The sequence below is a fragment of the Neofelis nebulosa genome, chromosome 15 (genome assembly GCF_028018385.1).
Source record: "Neofelis nebulosa isolate mNeoNeb1 chromosome 15, mNeoNeb1.pri, whole genome shotgun sequence".
Taxonomy (NCBI): Eukaryota; Metazoa; Chordata; class Mammalia; order Carnivora; family Felidae; genus Neofelis; species Neofelis nebulosa.
In genome coordinates this window covers 71,939,341-71,953,198 of record NC_080796.1, presented here as the reverse complement: position 1 = coordinate 71,953,198, position 13,858 = coordinate 71,939,341, and the positions used below count along the sequence as shown (strand labels likewise).

General features: G+C 55.6%; 1 protein-coding gene across 1 annotated transcript; it reads left to right on the top strand.

Annotated features, from left to right (window-relative positions):
- Positions 1–574: 574 nt before the first annotated feature.
- On the top strand, positions 575–3,664 carry ACKR1 (atypical chemokine receptor 1 (Duffy blood group)). Its single transcript, XM_058700833.1, has 2 exons — positions 575–2,230; positions 2,643–3,664. The coding sequence occupies exons 1-2, from the start codon at positions 2,207–2,209 to the stop codon at positions 3,636–3,638; spliced, it is 1,020 nt and encodes a 339-aa protein (XP_058556816.1). The 5' UTR covers positions 575–2,206; the 3' UTR covers positions 3,639–3,664.
- The last annotated feature ends 10,194 nt before the right edge of the window (positions 3,665–13,858 follow it).

The window sequence follows — 13,858 nt, the reverse complement described above, 5'->3', positions numbered from 1 at the left end:
CTTCCTCTGTTGCCGTGGAGATGAGGTTGCTCGCCCTCCCTGTCCTGCTGGGGGCGCCCTGCCTCAGAGCCAGAGCCCCTTGGCCCCGCTCCCCGCTCCAGCACGTCCTCCCTGAGGCCTGCCCACACCCCCCTCAGTTCAGGTAATGCCCTCGCGAATCTTCCAGCCGCTGGTCAGGGCCCTCGGGCACCACAGCCACCCCCGCCTGAGCCAGGGCGCCCCCGACCTCACAGCAGCAAGGCGGCCCGGGGCCCCAGGCCCGTGGGCTCCCTGTCTCCCAGCACCCGCTTTTGGGAAAATGACCTTTCCTCTTTGAGCTGAACCACTCTGTCCATATTACACAGAAGCCATATTTGTACGGGGGGGGCGGGGGGAGGGGCCGTCGTGCTGTGTGTGTCTGTCTGTGGGGTGGGGGGACGGGAGCAGGGAGGGAATCGTGTATCTTTATAATCTTTCTAACTCTCCTGTGCTGATCTCAGAGGGGCCACCCTCAATATATCTGGATTATCCGTGTCGTCCGGCTGCCTCCTTCTTCCTGCCCTTGCCCCCGTGGGGATATGTGCGTGTAAGGGCTTCTGCTGGTGTCCCCTGCACCTGCCGGGCCGCTCGCCCGAGGGCGTCTCTGATGGAAACAACAGAACTCTCCAAGGGAGAGAAGGGTGTTCACCCCCCTTGGGCTGGGTCCGTGCCTTCCAGAGTGTGCGGGGTGGGGCCCTGGACTGCTCCCCGCTGCCCTCTGCCCGGCGGTGCTGGAGGAGATGGAATCGGAGGCACCGTCAACCCCACTGCAGGAGAACCCCCCCCCCCCAGCCCCCGCCAGAGCCACTGTCCACCCCCCTCACGTTGAACCTGAACTGAGCTGGCACCCTGGGGGGAATGGGGACCATCTGTGTGAGGGGGCCCCCCCGTGTGTCTTTGCTTCCCCCCCTCTGGCCGCACGCACCCCAATATAGATGAGAAAGAGCTACCCGGTGAAACCGAGTAAAAACATCCCATGCTTTCTTGGAATGAAATAGTGTCACCTAACGGGCCCCTATCTCATCCTTCCGACTCTGATACTCCGTGACTCCCCCCTCCCAACGTCCGGGCCCTCTCCCCACCCAAGAGAGAGTAAAATGCAGGGGTGGGGAACGAAAGAGCAGAGACCGTGAGAAGCGGCGGAGGGGAAGGGGCAGCGGAAGAACAGAGGCGTTGGCTCAGGGGGACGCGTCCGCAGAGCGAATGCTTTCCCTCTGCCAGCCCGAGAGCCGTCGAAGCCCCCAGCCCTGTGAGGAACTTCACATTTGGTAGGACGCCAGCCCAGTGTAGCAGCTCCAGAGGCGTTCCGGCCCCCGACAGAAGTATGGACAGAGATTACCCCACAGGCAGCATTTTAAAATCTGCTGTCCCATCCTCCGCCAGGGGCTGCTCTGACTCGTCACACTGTGTGTGGTGCTTGCATGGAGAATGCATTCACCACGCCCACCGGTGGCCAGACAGACACCCAGTCACTCCCCGAAGCAGCTTCATTGTGCAGCCTGGGCAACTGCCCCCCAGCCCTTCCCCTACTCACACCGGACCGGCCAGACGCCTGCCTGACGCCCAGCACTCAGATCCGTGCGCATGGCACACAGCACGCAGCCACCCACACAGACAGGTGCACAGGCCCCTCAGGCCGCGAACGCCCCCAGGATCCAACCCCAGGCCCCACTGACACGCCCCCCCCCCCACAAACATGTCGCCCTGGATCCAGTTCAAGGGGATGGAGAAGCAGCGAGAGTCATCGACTGTCCTTTCCCTCCACTTTCCCAGCACTCCTCTTATCTCTGTCTTGCGCGTAACCCCTGGCCCTCTCTTCCTTCCTTGTGCCTGAAGGATCCGTCCTGGCTGGAAAGCCCCCTGGATTCTCAGCCTCCCTTTCCACCTGTGGGAAAATACCCACTATCTGGTCGCCACCTTTTTCCTCTCCCGAGTGCAGGTCCCACTGGCGGAATCCAGCCTCAAAACAGGAAGTCCTGGGCTGGTGCCCCCCGCAGGCCTGAGGCCGAGACAGGCAATGGGCGTGGGGCAAAGGCTTCCTGACTTTCCCGCTCCCCCCCGCCGCCTGGCCCATGGCCCTGCCCAGAACTGATGGCCTTCATTAGTCCCTGGCACTTATCTTGGAGCCACAGTCACCGACAGGACGTCCCCGGCCCTTGCCTCTGCCTGCTCTGAGCCCAGCGGCACCATGGGGAACTGTCTGCAGCACCGGGTGAGTGTGGGGCCAGGCCCGCGGCCCCCCACCTCTTGGCCCGTGGTCTTTCTGTCTGCCCCTCGGTGGTCTTCATACGCCTTTCCTTCTCTCCACGTCTCTCCCCCTCCCTCTTCTTCCTTTTTCTCCCTCCCACTCTGGTCTCCTGGGCGCCCCCCCCCCCCCCACCATCATCGTCCTCACTTCCAGCCGGGTCCCGGGGGCCCCGGCCCTGACGTCGTCCGACTCTTACGGTGCTCTCCGGTCCCTCCCCTGCCCCTCCCTCCCAGGCTCCGGGGCTCCCTGTGCCGGCCTCTCCCACTGTCCCCCCTGCTTCCACTCCACCTGTCCCCCTCTCCCTGCCCTCATTCCCCCGGACTCTTCAGTGGGGTAAGCCGACGATCTGATTGTCCCCTTTGGGGATGCCCTCCAGGTGGCGGATGAGGACGCTATGAAGTTCACCTTGGGAGAAGATATTTGGGATGAGTTTAATGACTCCTATGACATGAACTACAACTACAGCATTGTGGAAGCCGCCGCCCCCTGCCGCTCCTGCCCCCTGCTCGACGACTCCTCTCTGCCCTTCTTCGTCCTCGCCAGCGTCCTGGGCATCCTTGCGGGGGGAGCCGTGCTCTTTGCGCTTCTCAGGCCTCTCTTCCACTGGCGGGTCTGCCCTGAGCGGCCGGTCCTCGTACAGCTGGCCGTGGGCAGCACCCTCTTCAGTATCGTGGTGCCCATCCTGGCCCCGGGCCTCAACGGGATCCAGAGCACAGCCCTGTGCCGCCTGGCACACTTGTTCTGGTACGGCTCAGCCTTTGCCCAGGCTCTGCTGATTGGGTGCCACGCCTGCCTGGGCCCCAAACTGGATGTGGGCCACGTCGCGGGCATCACCCTGTGGCTCACTGTGGGGCTCTGGGGAGCGGCTCTTCTCCTGGGGCTGCCCGTCACGCTGGCCAGTGACGCTTCCCGTGGACTCTGCTCCCTGAGCTTCAACAAGAGCCCCAGGTTTCTGCCGCTTTTGCACGTGGTGGCCAGCTTTACTGCCTTCGCCTTGTTGCCACTGGGCTTGTTAGGTACCAAGGCGCTGACGAAAGCGTGGGGCAGGTGGCCAGGTCCCTGCGTTAGCGTCCTGTGGGTCTGGTTTGTTTTCTGGTGGCCTCACGGGCTGGCTCTGGGGTTGGACTTCCTCGTGAGGTCCAAGTCCTTGGTACTGTCCACGTGTCTGGCCCAGCAGGCTCTGGACCTGCTCCTGCACCTGGCAGAGGCCCTGGCGATACTCCACGGTGTGGCCACACCCCTGCTCCTGGCCCTGTTCTACCACCAGACCACCCGCACGCCCCTGCCCTCCCTGCCTCTCTCGGCAAGACGGCCTTCTCATGTGGACCCCCCAGGAGGCAAGTCCCAGCTCCCTTCGCACCTGTCAACCTGAATTAAAGTCTACGCTACTGTTACCGAGCTGCTGGTTTCTCGTTTTATCCGGGGACGCAGAGGAGAGGAAGGAGAATGGAGAGGGAGAGGGAGAGGGAGAGAGGGATTTCACACCAGACTTCCCGGCCAGCGTCTGTTTCTCTAGCTGGCCTGGGGAGAAAGTGTACAAACACCCTCAGGGCGCACAGATGTTCTCTCTAGAGGCTACTGCTATCTCAAAGGCAAGGGGAAGGGGCACCAGAGAATGAGGGGAGCCGCTACCCCTGAAAAACTCGAAGAGATGGCTTAGCAGATGAGGAAGGAAGAGAAACTGTTGCGGAAAAGCAGGGATAGAGACCATGGGCCCCAGAGAGAGAAAAACAGAGAAGAGTGAAAACGAGCCAAGAACGGGACTCCCCACCCTGGCTGGCTCGTCCCGCCTTCCTCTCCGCCTTCTATCCGACACCTGTTAGCTTTGCTTAGAGATCAGGGTGGTGGGCAAGGAGAGAAGCATCCTGGGGGACCTCACTTAGTCCGGGAACATTCATTCGAGACAATTCCCAAAGCCACTTCCCAGGAATCATCTCTCTGAAGTTTATTTCTCGGCAGGACCCTAATCCCCGTGCGTGCACGCGCGTGCATGTGTGTGTGTGTGTGTGTGTGCTCACGTGGGTGTGCATCTGCCTCTATCTGTAGGGACCCATCCATGCTGGGTGCAGGCATGAGATACCACTCGTCCGCGTGCGGCTCGCCTGCCCGTCAGTGTCCGCACCACACACACCTGTGTGCCAGCTCTGACCTCTCTCAGACCCTTCCTTCCACTTTGTCCCCCTCTCCGTCCTGGTTTTCAGGACGTGGAATCAGGATTTATGACTCAGGCCTTGCCCAAATGAGTTTTCTTTCCCCCGGCTTCTGCGCTGAGTCTTTTCTGTGTGGGATGCGTAGCGGGAACGAAACATCAAGAAGTCCAGAAGGTTGAGACACTTCAAAGGGAGGGGCCTGATCTGACTCATCTTCTGCTTAGAATCCCCCAAATTTCCCTTTCAAACCCCGGCTCCTGAAATGAACCTTTCTCGCCCCACAAATCTTTCCCTCCACCTTCTACATCACGCCCCGCTGCCCTGGGAGCCTCTCCCCCAGATACCACCCCCCCCCCCCCCACTCCCTGGCTGCATGATCCTGACCCTGGGGGCTTTTTCCTCCAAGTTTGGGCCATGGTCGGAAGACCACTGGATAAGCAGAAGAACTTCTGCCACCAACAAATTCACCCTCTACCCGAGATGCCACACACAAAAACGAGTTTCTCCCTCCAACCCAATTCAAAGCTGGGGAAACTTGAGAGGGTACCTTCCCCACCTGTCTGAATCCGGATACCGCCTCTCCGCTTCCTAAAGATGCAGGCTAACCCGGTTTTCCCCTACACCGTTTCTGCTGGACTCTCCGGGCTCGGAGATAAATAGGAGAGTGCAGGAGAGGAGCAGGCGGGAGCTAGAACAGCCCAGGCAGGCGGCAGACAGGCTCCGGAATTTTCCTGGGTGGGTGCGTGACAAAGCCTCGAAATCCGCCCGCCCCCCCCCCCCACCCCACAACCTCCTGTCTCCTAGCAACCCCCAGGATAGCTGCGGATTGGTACATCCTAAATGGAAAGGCGGGACTTAGGGTCGGTGGAGCCGCGGGAGGCCCGTTCTGAGACAGAAAGGAGAGAGGAGAAAAATGCAGGAAAACCAGAGAATTTACAAACCTAAATTATAATAAGGCCTCCAACCACCGGTCGTGAAGACGTCACAGGCTTTTCTCTCTTACCCCCTTTGCAGCGGCTCCTGGGGACCCGCCAGCCCTGCCCTCTCCCCATCTTCCTGGACATCACCCAGCCCCTCGCGGGGCCCTGGATGCCAGGCTGACCTAGTTGAGAGGCAGGGGAGGGTGTTTGCCTTCGCTGAGCCTTCCAGGGTAATCTGATGCACGTGGAGGCTGTCTTTAAGCCCCCGGGGCTGTGCCCTCCAGCCCCGGCCGGGCCTCTAGACAGAAACCGCTCCTGCTGGGTCTGGCTGGAGAGAAACCCAGACAGGCCCCCCCCATCACATCTCTCACCAAGCAAAGGCGGAGGCAGAAGCCGGTGGCTGATAAGAGGTCTGGGAGTTTGGAGCGGCCTCCCCACACTTATCTCCGGCCCATCCCAACCCAGTCCCTCTGGGCGGCCCTTCCCGTACCGTGTACTGCCCTGGGATACGCCTTCCGTGAGCCTGATCCTGACCGTGGCCATTTCTTCAAGGCTCTCCTGGAGTCCTGCCACCCCAGGCCATTGGACCCACCTCATGCTGCCAACCTCCCCCAAACTGGTCTGAATGTGGCATCTTTTCAGCGACCCCTCAAGCATCCAGATCCTGTTTCCTTAGAACCCTTCAGAATTTAATCTTAGGGTTGGCAGGGACATGAGCTGTGTGTGAGTTACTGGGCCCCTGGGCTAAAGGAACAATCCTCTCAGAAATACGAGAGCAGGAGGCAAGCTCTGGGAGCAGGCCAGGCCCTGGGGAGGATCCCTCCGCACTGCCTCAGGAAAGAACACTGAGGAACACTGAGGCCCACGGTTCATACATTCCGGGCTGGGGCCCCTCCCAGAAGATGTAGGAAACAGATACCTGACCTCACACCCTTTTTCCCAACCCCGAACCCCACAGCCCCAGCATCATCATCGCCTTCCCCCGGGGGCGGCCCTCGGAGGAATTCTGATGGAAGACTTCCCTGCGATCTCAAACCCAATTCCTCGCCAGCTCTAATTGCCAGGGATTTGCATGAAAACCATCGCATGCTATCTAATTATTCTGACAACAGCAGCCGCCGTCTGGGCACAAGGAGAATCTCAGCTTTAATTAACAACAATGCACCTTGCAGACCAATGTGACTGTTCAGGTTAATTAACAAGTCCAAGTCCTTCCAAATGGAACGCGCGCATCTTTGGGGTGATTTGGGCGGGAGGGCTGTGGGGCACGCAGGGGGCGGGGCCGGCTGAGAAAGGAGCTCCCCGCAAAAGTGGGCGTCGCCTCTGGGGCCTGGGGCCTACGTGGACAGAGGGGATCCCCAGGACACAGAGCCCCTTGCAAAACTGGTTTAGGGGAAGTGGGGGCACAGTTGTAGGGGATTTCAGCCGTCTGTGTGGAACACTTAGATTTCGGAGACCTTAGACACGTTTGTATAAACGAGAGGAAGAAGTCCTCACAATTCTTAAGCATGTCTCACTGGCCGCCCAGGTGTTTGGGAACTGGGTTTTGTAGCATGAGAGCCCCGACTGTCCCAACGCCGACGTGTCTCTCCACGTTTCTTTGTTTTTGTTTGTACCGTATTTGGGGGACACTTAATGTTGCCTACTACTCCCGAAGATTCCCAGAGAATGTTCTGAGCCCTGCAAACTGCATCTTTCTGAAGGGCCCGAGGCTTGTCTTCTCCCTCGAAGTCGGGTGTTACTAGTGTTTGGGGAAGAGGGAATCATAGGTCTCTTGGGAAATCTGATGAAAGTTACCAAATCTCTCTTTGGGACAACAGAATATTACATCCACAGTTTGTCATGGAGTCCTTCCCCACTGCCCTTGGAGTTTAACTCTGGCCTTTCACACGAGCACGACTTCTGTGATGGATTGTGGCTTCACAATCGCCCTTGCTCCCCAAGCTTGAGGCCCAGTGACCTAAAGAATGTTCTGTTCCTTGGATGGGCAAATCCCATTTCTATTCTGGGCTTTGCACAGGACATCCCTTCTGCCTGGACTCTTCCTTGTGCACTTTATGGGACTGGTCCCTTCTCATCCCTGGGGTCTCAATGCAAATATCTCCTCTTCCCAGACTGACTTTTCCTGACATGCAGTGTGATGTAGCCCCACCGCCACCCCCACGCACCCAATTATTCTCCACCGATTCACCAGGAGGCTTCCAATGTGTATGCGTCGTACACTGCACATGTCCCTTTTCTTCATTTGTTTGCTACCACTTTACTGCTGATCTGCACCCCCCCACCCTCACCACCACAAAAAAGCAAGTATCAAGAGCACAGGAGCTTTTTCTCTGTTGTGACTGGAACATAGAGCTCAGCAAATGTGTGCTAAATATGTGAGTGAATTAATTTCATATGAATCAAGTGTGGACTCCCACCCTGGAGGGTTTCCAAGCTCCTAGGAAAGAGGAGCAAGTAAACAGCCCCAGAGCCCCCAGCTCCTCTCCAGAAGCCCCCCAGGGTACCTCTCTGGGCCTCCAAGGGCTACACACGGCCAGGGTTTGGGGGCTGAAGAGACTGGGGGACTGTCGCACAAGATTTCTGGCCTGGGAACCTGTTTTCTCTGTCAACTTTGGGCCAGTGGCAGCCAGGGGACTCACCACAGTCCCTGAACCTCAGGTTGGAGTGATGCTTGTTTTCCTTCAGGACAGTGCAGCTTTGGACAGCAGGGGCGAGCCAGGAGGACTGTCATCCTTCATATTTACCTAAGGAAAAGGGAGTCCTCAGAGAGGCCCCCAAGTTCAAGGAGACTGTCTTCCACTGGCTCAGAATCAAATTTGGAGCCTGGCCACCTCTTCAGATTTGATCACACTCAGGGAGGGAACCCACACTTTTTGTGGGCCTCAGAGACATTTTGGCCTTCCTGCCATTTGTTCCTTATCATTCCTTCTCCTCAGCTTCAGTTCCAGCCCAGCTCCCCCCACCCCCATTCCCTTCCTGACCTCTGAACTCTGGTTCCTTCTCTCACCTCCAATAGCCCCACCCCCACCCACTGTGGCAATTCATTTTCTTGAAACTCTGGGCATTTAGTCAGGTTAACCCTTTAAGGCACTTAGGGGTGTGTAACTCATTTCATTTCAAAGATGTATTTTTTTTTCAACGTTTTATTTATTTTTGAGAGAGAGAGAGAGAGAGAGAGAGAGGGAGAGAGAGAGACAGAGTGTGGGCAGAGGAGGGGCAGAGAATGAGGGAGACACAGAATCCAAAGCAGGCTCCAGGCTCCAAGCTGTCAGCACAGAGCCTGACACGGGGCTTGAACCCACTAACCATGAGGTCATGACCTGAGCCGAAGCTGGACGCTTAACCGACTGAGCCACCCAGTCGCCCCTAAATGATGTATCATTGAGTGCCTACTAAGTTCAGGACCCTGGGACAGGTACCAGCAGACATAGAAATGACTCACACAACTCTAGACATCCACATCTCCCTGGACCCATCTGGTCCCTTCCTGTCCCCTTCCTTCCTTGGTTCTCAGGATTTCCCAGCCCTCTCCTTAATAATCTTAATGCACACACAGAAACCCCACGAGACCTTGGTCACCTTGATTGCTCAGTCCAGGCTTCTATTTCACAACTAAAGACCCTTAACAAATCCCAAAGCCCCTCATCAGTGCATGGTCCTGCCTCACTGTCACGGCCAGGAATGCTCTTTATGTACAGATGCAGAGAAGATACAAGAATGAAGGGCATTTTCCCCTTATATGCCCTGGGGGTTGGGGGGGGGGCAGTGGATTGTGGAAGGGCAATTACCCAGAGGGGAGGGAACGGGTATGGAGCGGCGGGGGAAGAGAGTGTTTTACAAATCAGTTGCCCTTTCCTGTCAGTGACCTGACGAAGGGGTGAGGAAGAGTGGAAGGTCTGTGCTTGCAGCCCGGAGGCTCCAAAGGCCTTCTCGTGTGCCTCCTCCCTACATCCACTCCTTCGCTCTCCAGGATGGAGCCACACACCCCATGTTCCTGACTGACTGACAGAGGGAGATCCCTGGCAGTGTCGGGAGCGCAAGTGGGTTGGAGGGGAGGCCACCAGGATAGCAAAAACTGCAGAGATTAAACACAATGTAATAGAAATTAAGGCAAAACTGCATTTTAAAAAAAAATTACTTGCACAGAAACAGGATGTAAGAGACCTGACTCAACAGAAGTTCTTATATATTTAAAAAAAAAAAAAACAAAAAACCTTGCAGGTTTCCTTGGCCACAGGCTTGAGATGATTCAATAGTGTGTGTGGAGGCCAAAAAGCGAATGAGACTCAAGCTGCACTGAGAACCGCAACGTACAGGACAAGGCAGGGCACCCCAACGTGCCTTCCTGCCCTGCCCAGGCCAGCTTTGCCATGGAGGGCTCAGCTCTGGGGGCCACGCTAACAAATCAGAGCTCTTTAAAGGGGCGTGGGGACGCCTGGGTGGCTCAGTCCATCAAGCGTCCGACTCTTGGTTTCAGCCCGGGTCGTGATCTCGCACTTGGTGGGTTCAAGTGCCGCGTCGGGCTCTGTGCTGGTGGGCTCACTGGTGGTGAGCCTGCTTGGGATCCTCTCTCTCTTGCTCTCTCTCAAAATAAATAAATAAATAAACTTAAAAAAATAAAGGGGAGTGGATAAAATGACAGCAATGTGGAGACAAGGCTACTTCTCCACGGAGGGGCTGAAGGAGCAGGGGAGGTGGGTGGGACCCCCAACTCTGGGAAAATGTCGAAAACACACAGCTACCTTCACGTAACCGGATGGCTGTCCTGCGAAAGGAGCTTGAGGTCAGAGTGCAGCTGCAGATGTAGAACTGGGAACACCGGACGGGGAGAAGTAACCCAGACTGCTTTTGACTGAATGTTAAGAAATGTTTTCCACAAGCGATGACAGCTTACGGGGGTCGGCTGTGGCATTCCTGTTATTGTAAATAATGCACACACACACACACACACACACACACACAGAACTCTGCACCGCTCTGTGCTCTTGTGTTACAGGGGTGAACATATCCGAGCTCGGCTTTGCCCTTGTGGGGTCTGGAGACAAATGGGAGAGGTAGAGATTATGCACCTACACACACACAGATACATCGTGCATGCTGTTCAGTGCTGTTACAGGAAGACAGAGCCGCTACCCTGTGAGAATAAGAGGACAGATCTGATTTGAGTTATGAGCTCACAGTTCCAGAAAGGATTCGGGCTGAGGCCGAACAGGAAGGAATCCTCAGACATAGTGGAGGGGTGTCCCATGCACTGGGACAGAGCCAGAACCAGTGCAGCAGCTTTCCTTCAAATGGACAGGGCAACAGGGCTGTCTGGGGAGAGGCGTTCAGTAGTCCTTGACTCGATTCGAGATATTCTGAACCAGAATATTTGGTAGCAGAAGACTCTGTGAGAATCCGTGATGATAGGTTAAATGAGAGAGTTAGACCAGAATCCCTCTTCTTTGATGCCGGTGGCTGTGTTCCCCCCTGGTGATGATTTTAATCTCTATGCTTGGATCCTTGAATTAAAGTCCCCTGGCTCAGAGCTGGGATACTTTGGTCTCTTGCAAACCTGGTCTGTAGAACAATGAAGGGATTCTTAACCAGATATGCGCCTGACCTGAATCTTTCCAACCGGTGGGTACCATTCCAAGCACTGATTGCTGCAAAAAAAAAAAAAAAAAACAAAAACAAAAACAAAAAACAAAACAAAAAAAACCCAAAAGCAAAAAAAAAAAAAAACCTGTAGCTGGTGCCTGGGGTCCCTCTAGTGGTCAGAAGTTGTCACTTCGGCTCCCCTTTCTGTCCAGACCCTGATTTGGCCCTGAATTCTTAGATGGTATCTGCTCTATAAGGCCGAAGGGGCACTTTGAAAGGAAAGCAGAGAAGTTGAAATACAAATTTTAGAAAGCTCTTCCCTAGAATTGGCACTAAGAAATAGAGCTAAGAACAAAGTAGAACGTAGAACTAAGGAAATGCTTACCAATTACTTGCCCCCTGCCCCTTGTTGCCATGTTTGGATGGTCTTTTTTTTTTTTTTTTTTTTTTTTTTTTTTTAAGTTTATTCAGGGGCGCCTGGGTGGCTCAGTCGGTTAAGCCTCCAACTTCGGCTCAGGTCATGATCTCACAGTTCGTGAGTTCCAGCCCCGCGTCAGCTCTGTGCTGACAGCTCAGAGCCTGGAGCCTGCTTTAGATTGTGTCTCCCTCTCTCTCTGCCCCTCTCCTGCTCGCATGCTCTCTCTCTCAATCTCTCTCTCTCTCTCAAAAATAAACATTTAAAAAAATTAAGAAAATAAAATAAAGTCTTATTTATTTATTTTGAGAGAGAGAGAGAGCACAGGCAGAAGAGGGACAAAGATGGAGAGAGAGAATCCCAAGCAGGCTCCACAGTGTCAGCGCAGAGCCCGATGCCCAGTTTGAACTCCACGAACCGTGAGATCATGACCTGAGCTGAAGTCAAGAGCCAGACGCTTAATAGACTGAGCCACCCAGATGCTCCTGGATGATCTTAATTTAGGTACCTCCTGCTAACCAGAGTAGACAGCTCCACAGGACACCCAGCCATCGGCCAGGGATTCCAAGGTCGTCTCTCTTCCCTGAGGAAGTACACGGGGTATGTGTATGAGGACTGGGCGTTTGGACAGAGCACTGGGTGGAGCTGGGACAGCTGGGTCGTGGCGTTCTGAGCTCAGCCACTCGGCTTTCTGAGCCTCCGTGTTCCCACTTGAGAAGAAGCAGGTAAGGGCGCCAGTCCTGCCTGGCTCACAGATCTGACTTCAAGATTCAACGAACTGACAGATGCGGAAGCTGTAAAATGAGCCACGGCGAGGAGAAGAGCGCCACGATTAGCATCAAAGGAGAGTCTGTCCCCGCAGGCAGCTGGCAAAGTGTCCACGCCTTCTGGGCCGTCCACTCCCCCCACGTGTAAATTCCCGCAAAGGCAGTGATGCGCCAGCTCCGCGGACGGGCGTCCTCCCTCCTGCTCCGTTCCTGTGTCTCCACTCAGCCCTGGGACCCAAAGGCTAACGGAATGTGCCAGAGACAGTGTAACAGGGAGCTCTAAGGAAGCGCTCCTTTAAAAGAGGCTGGCCCGGGGAGGGTGATAACGGGGGCTGGTGCAGGCATTTTGCTGGCATTTGAACTGGCTTTGGCTGCAGTACAGGATTATTTAGGGCAGAGCCTAAAATGTTCTTGGACTGCCAAAGAGCACCGATGCCTCCTCCATGCTGTTTGTTGTACTGAACCTCGCCCCAGGGACCCTAAAACGACCATATTCCAGCTCTTTTCACAGGGCCACCTAGGGTGTCGGTCCCTTGGAAGACGGCGCCCCTCGGAGGCTCCTTGTGGTGGGAGGCGGAGTGGTGGGGAGAACTTGTCTGCTCGGCAGGCAGGCACTGAGCTTCCCCCAGCCGTTTGGGGACAAATTAACGTCACATAGTCTACACCCTTGCCACTCAAAATATGGGCTACGGATCACAGTACTGGGATGCCCTGGGAGCTCACAGGAAATACAGACTCTCAGGCCCCATCCCAGACCTGCTGCTCCATCAGAAACAGCACTTTAGGGGAGCCTGGGTGGCTCAGTCAGTTGAGCATCCGACTTCGGCTCAGGTCATGATCTCACAGTTCATGAGTTCCAGCCCCGCGTCAGCTCTGTGCTGACAGCTCAGAGCCTGGAGCCTGTTTCAGATTCTGTGTCTCCCTCTCTCTGCCCCTCCCCTGTTCATACTCTCTCTTTGTCTCAAAAATAAATAAATGTTAAAAAAAAAATTAAAAAAAAAAAGAAACAGCACTTTGTTTTAATATATTTTTTCAATGTTTATTTATTTTTGAGAGAGAGAGAGATAGAGACAGAGCACGAGCAGGGGAGGGGCAGAGAGAGAGGGAGACACAGAATCAGAAGAAGGTTCCAGGCTCTGAGCTGTCAGCACAGAGCCCGACGCGGGGCTCGAACCCACGGACCGTGAGATCATGACCTGAGCTGGAGTCAGACGCTTAACTGACTGAGCCACCCAGGAGCCCCATGCACTTTATTTTTTTTAAGCTTATTTATTTATTTTAAGAGTGACAAGAGGAGGGGCAGAGAGAGGGGGGAGAGAGAATCCCAAGCAGGTTCCACGCTGTCAGCGCAGAGCCCGATGTGGGGCTTGGACTCACAAACAGCGAGATCATGACCTGAGCCGAAATCAAGAGTTGGATGCTTACCCGACTGAGCCCCCCAGGTGCCCCCAGGAACTGCACTTTAACAGGATCCCAGGAATTCACTTGAGCACTGAAGTCTGAGAGGCACTGCACAGTCTGGTGGATACCCACCCCGGCGGTCATCCAGGCCCTCCACCAGCACCCCGCCCCCAGCAGATGAAGGCCTGGCTTCCTGAACCTTTCCCTTCTCCGGTCTCCTTGCCTTCCAGAATCTACTTCAACATTCAGGGCTCGCCATACATTGGGGCGGGGCGGGGGGGTTCCCATGCTTTAGATAAACTGAGAAAAAAACCAAAAACACCACATTCCCGTTCCTTCCCTGGTCCCCTCAGCCC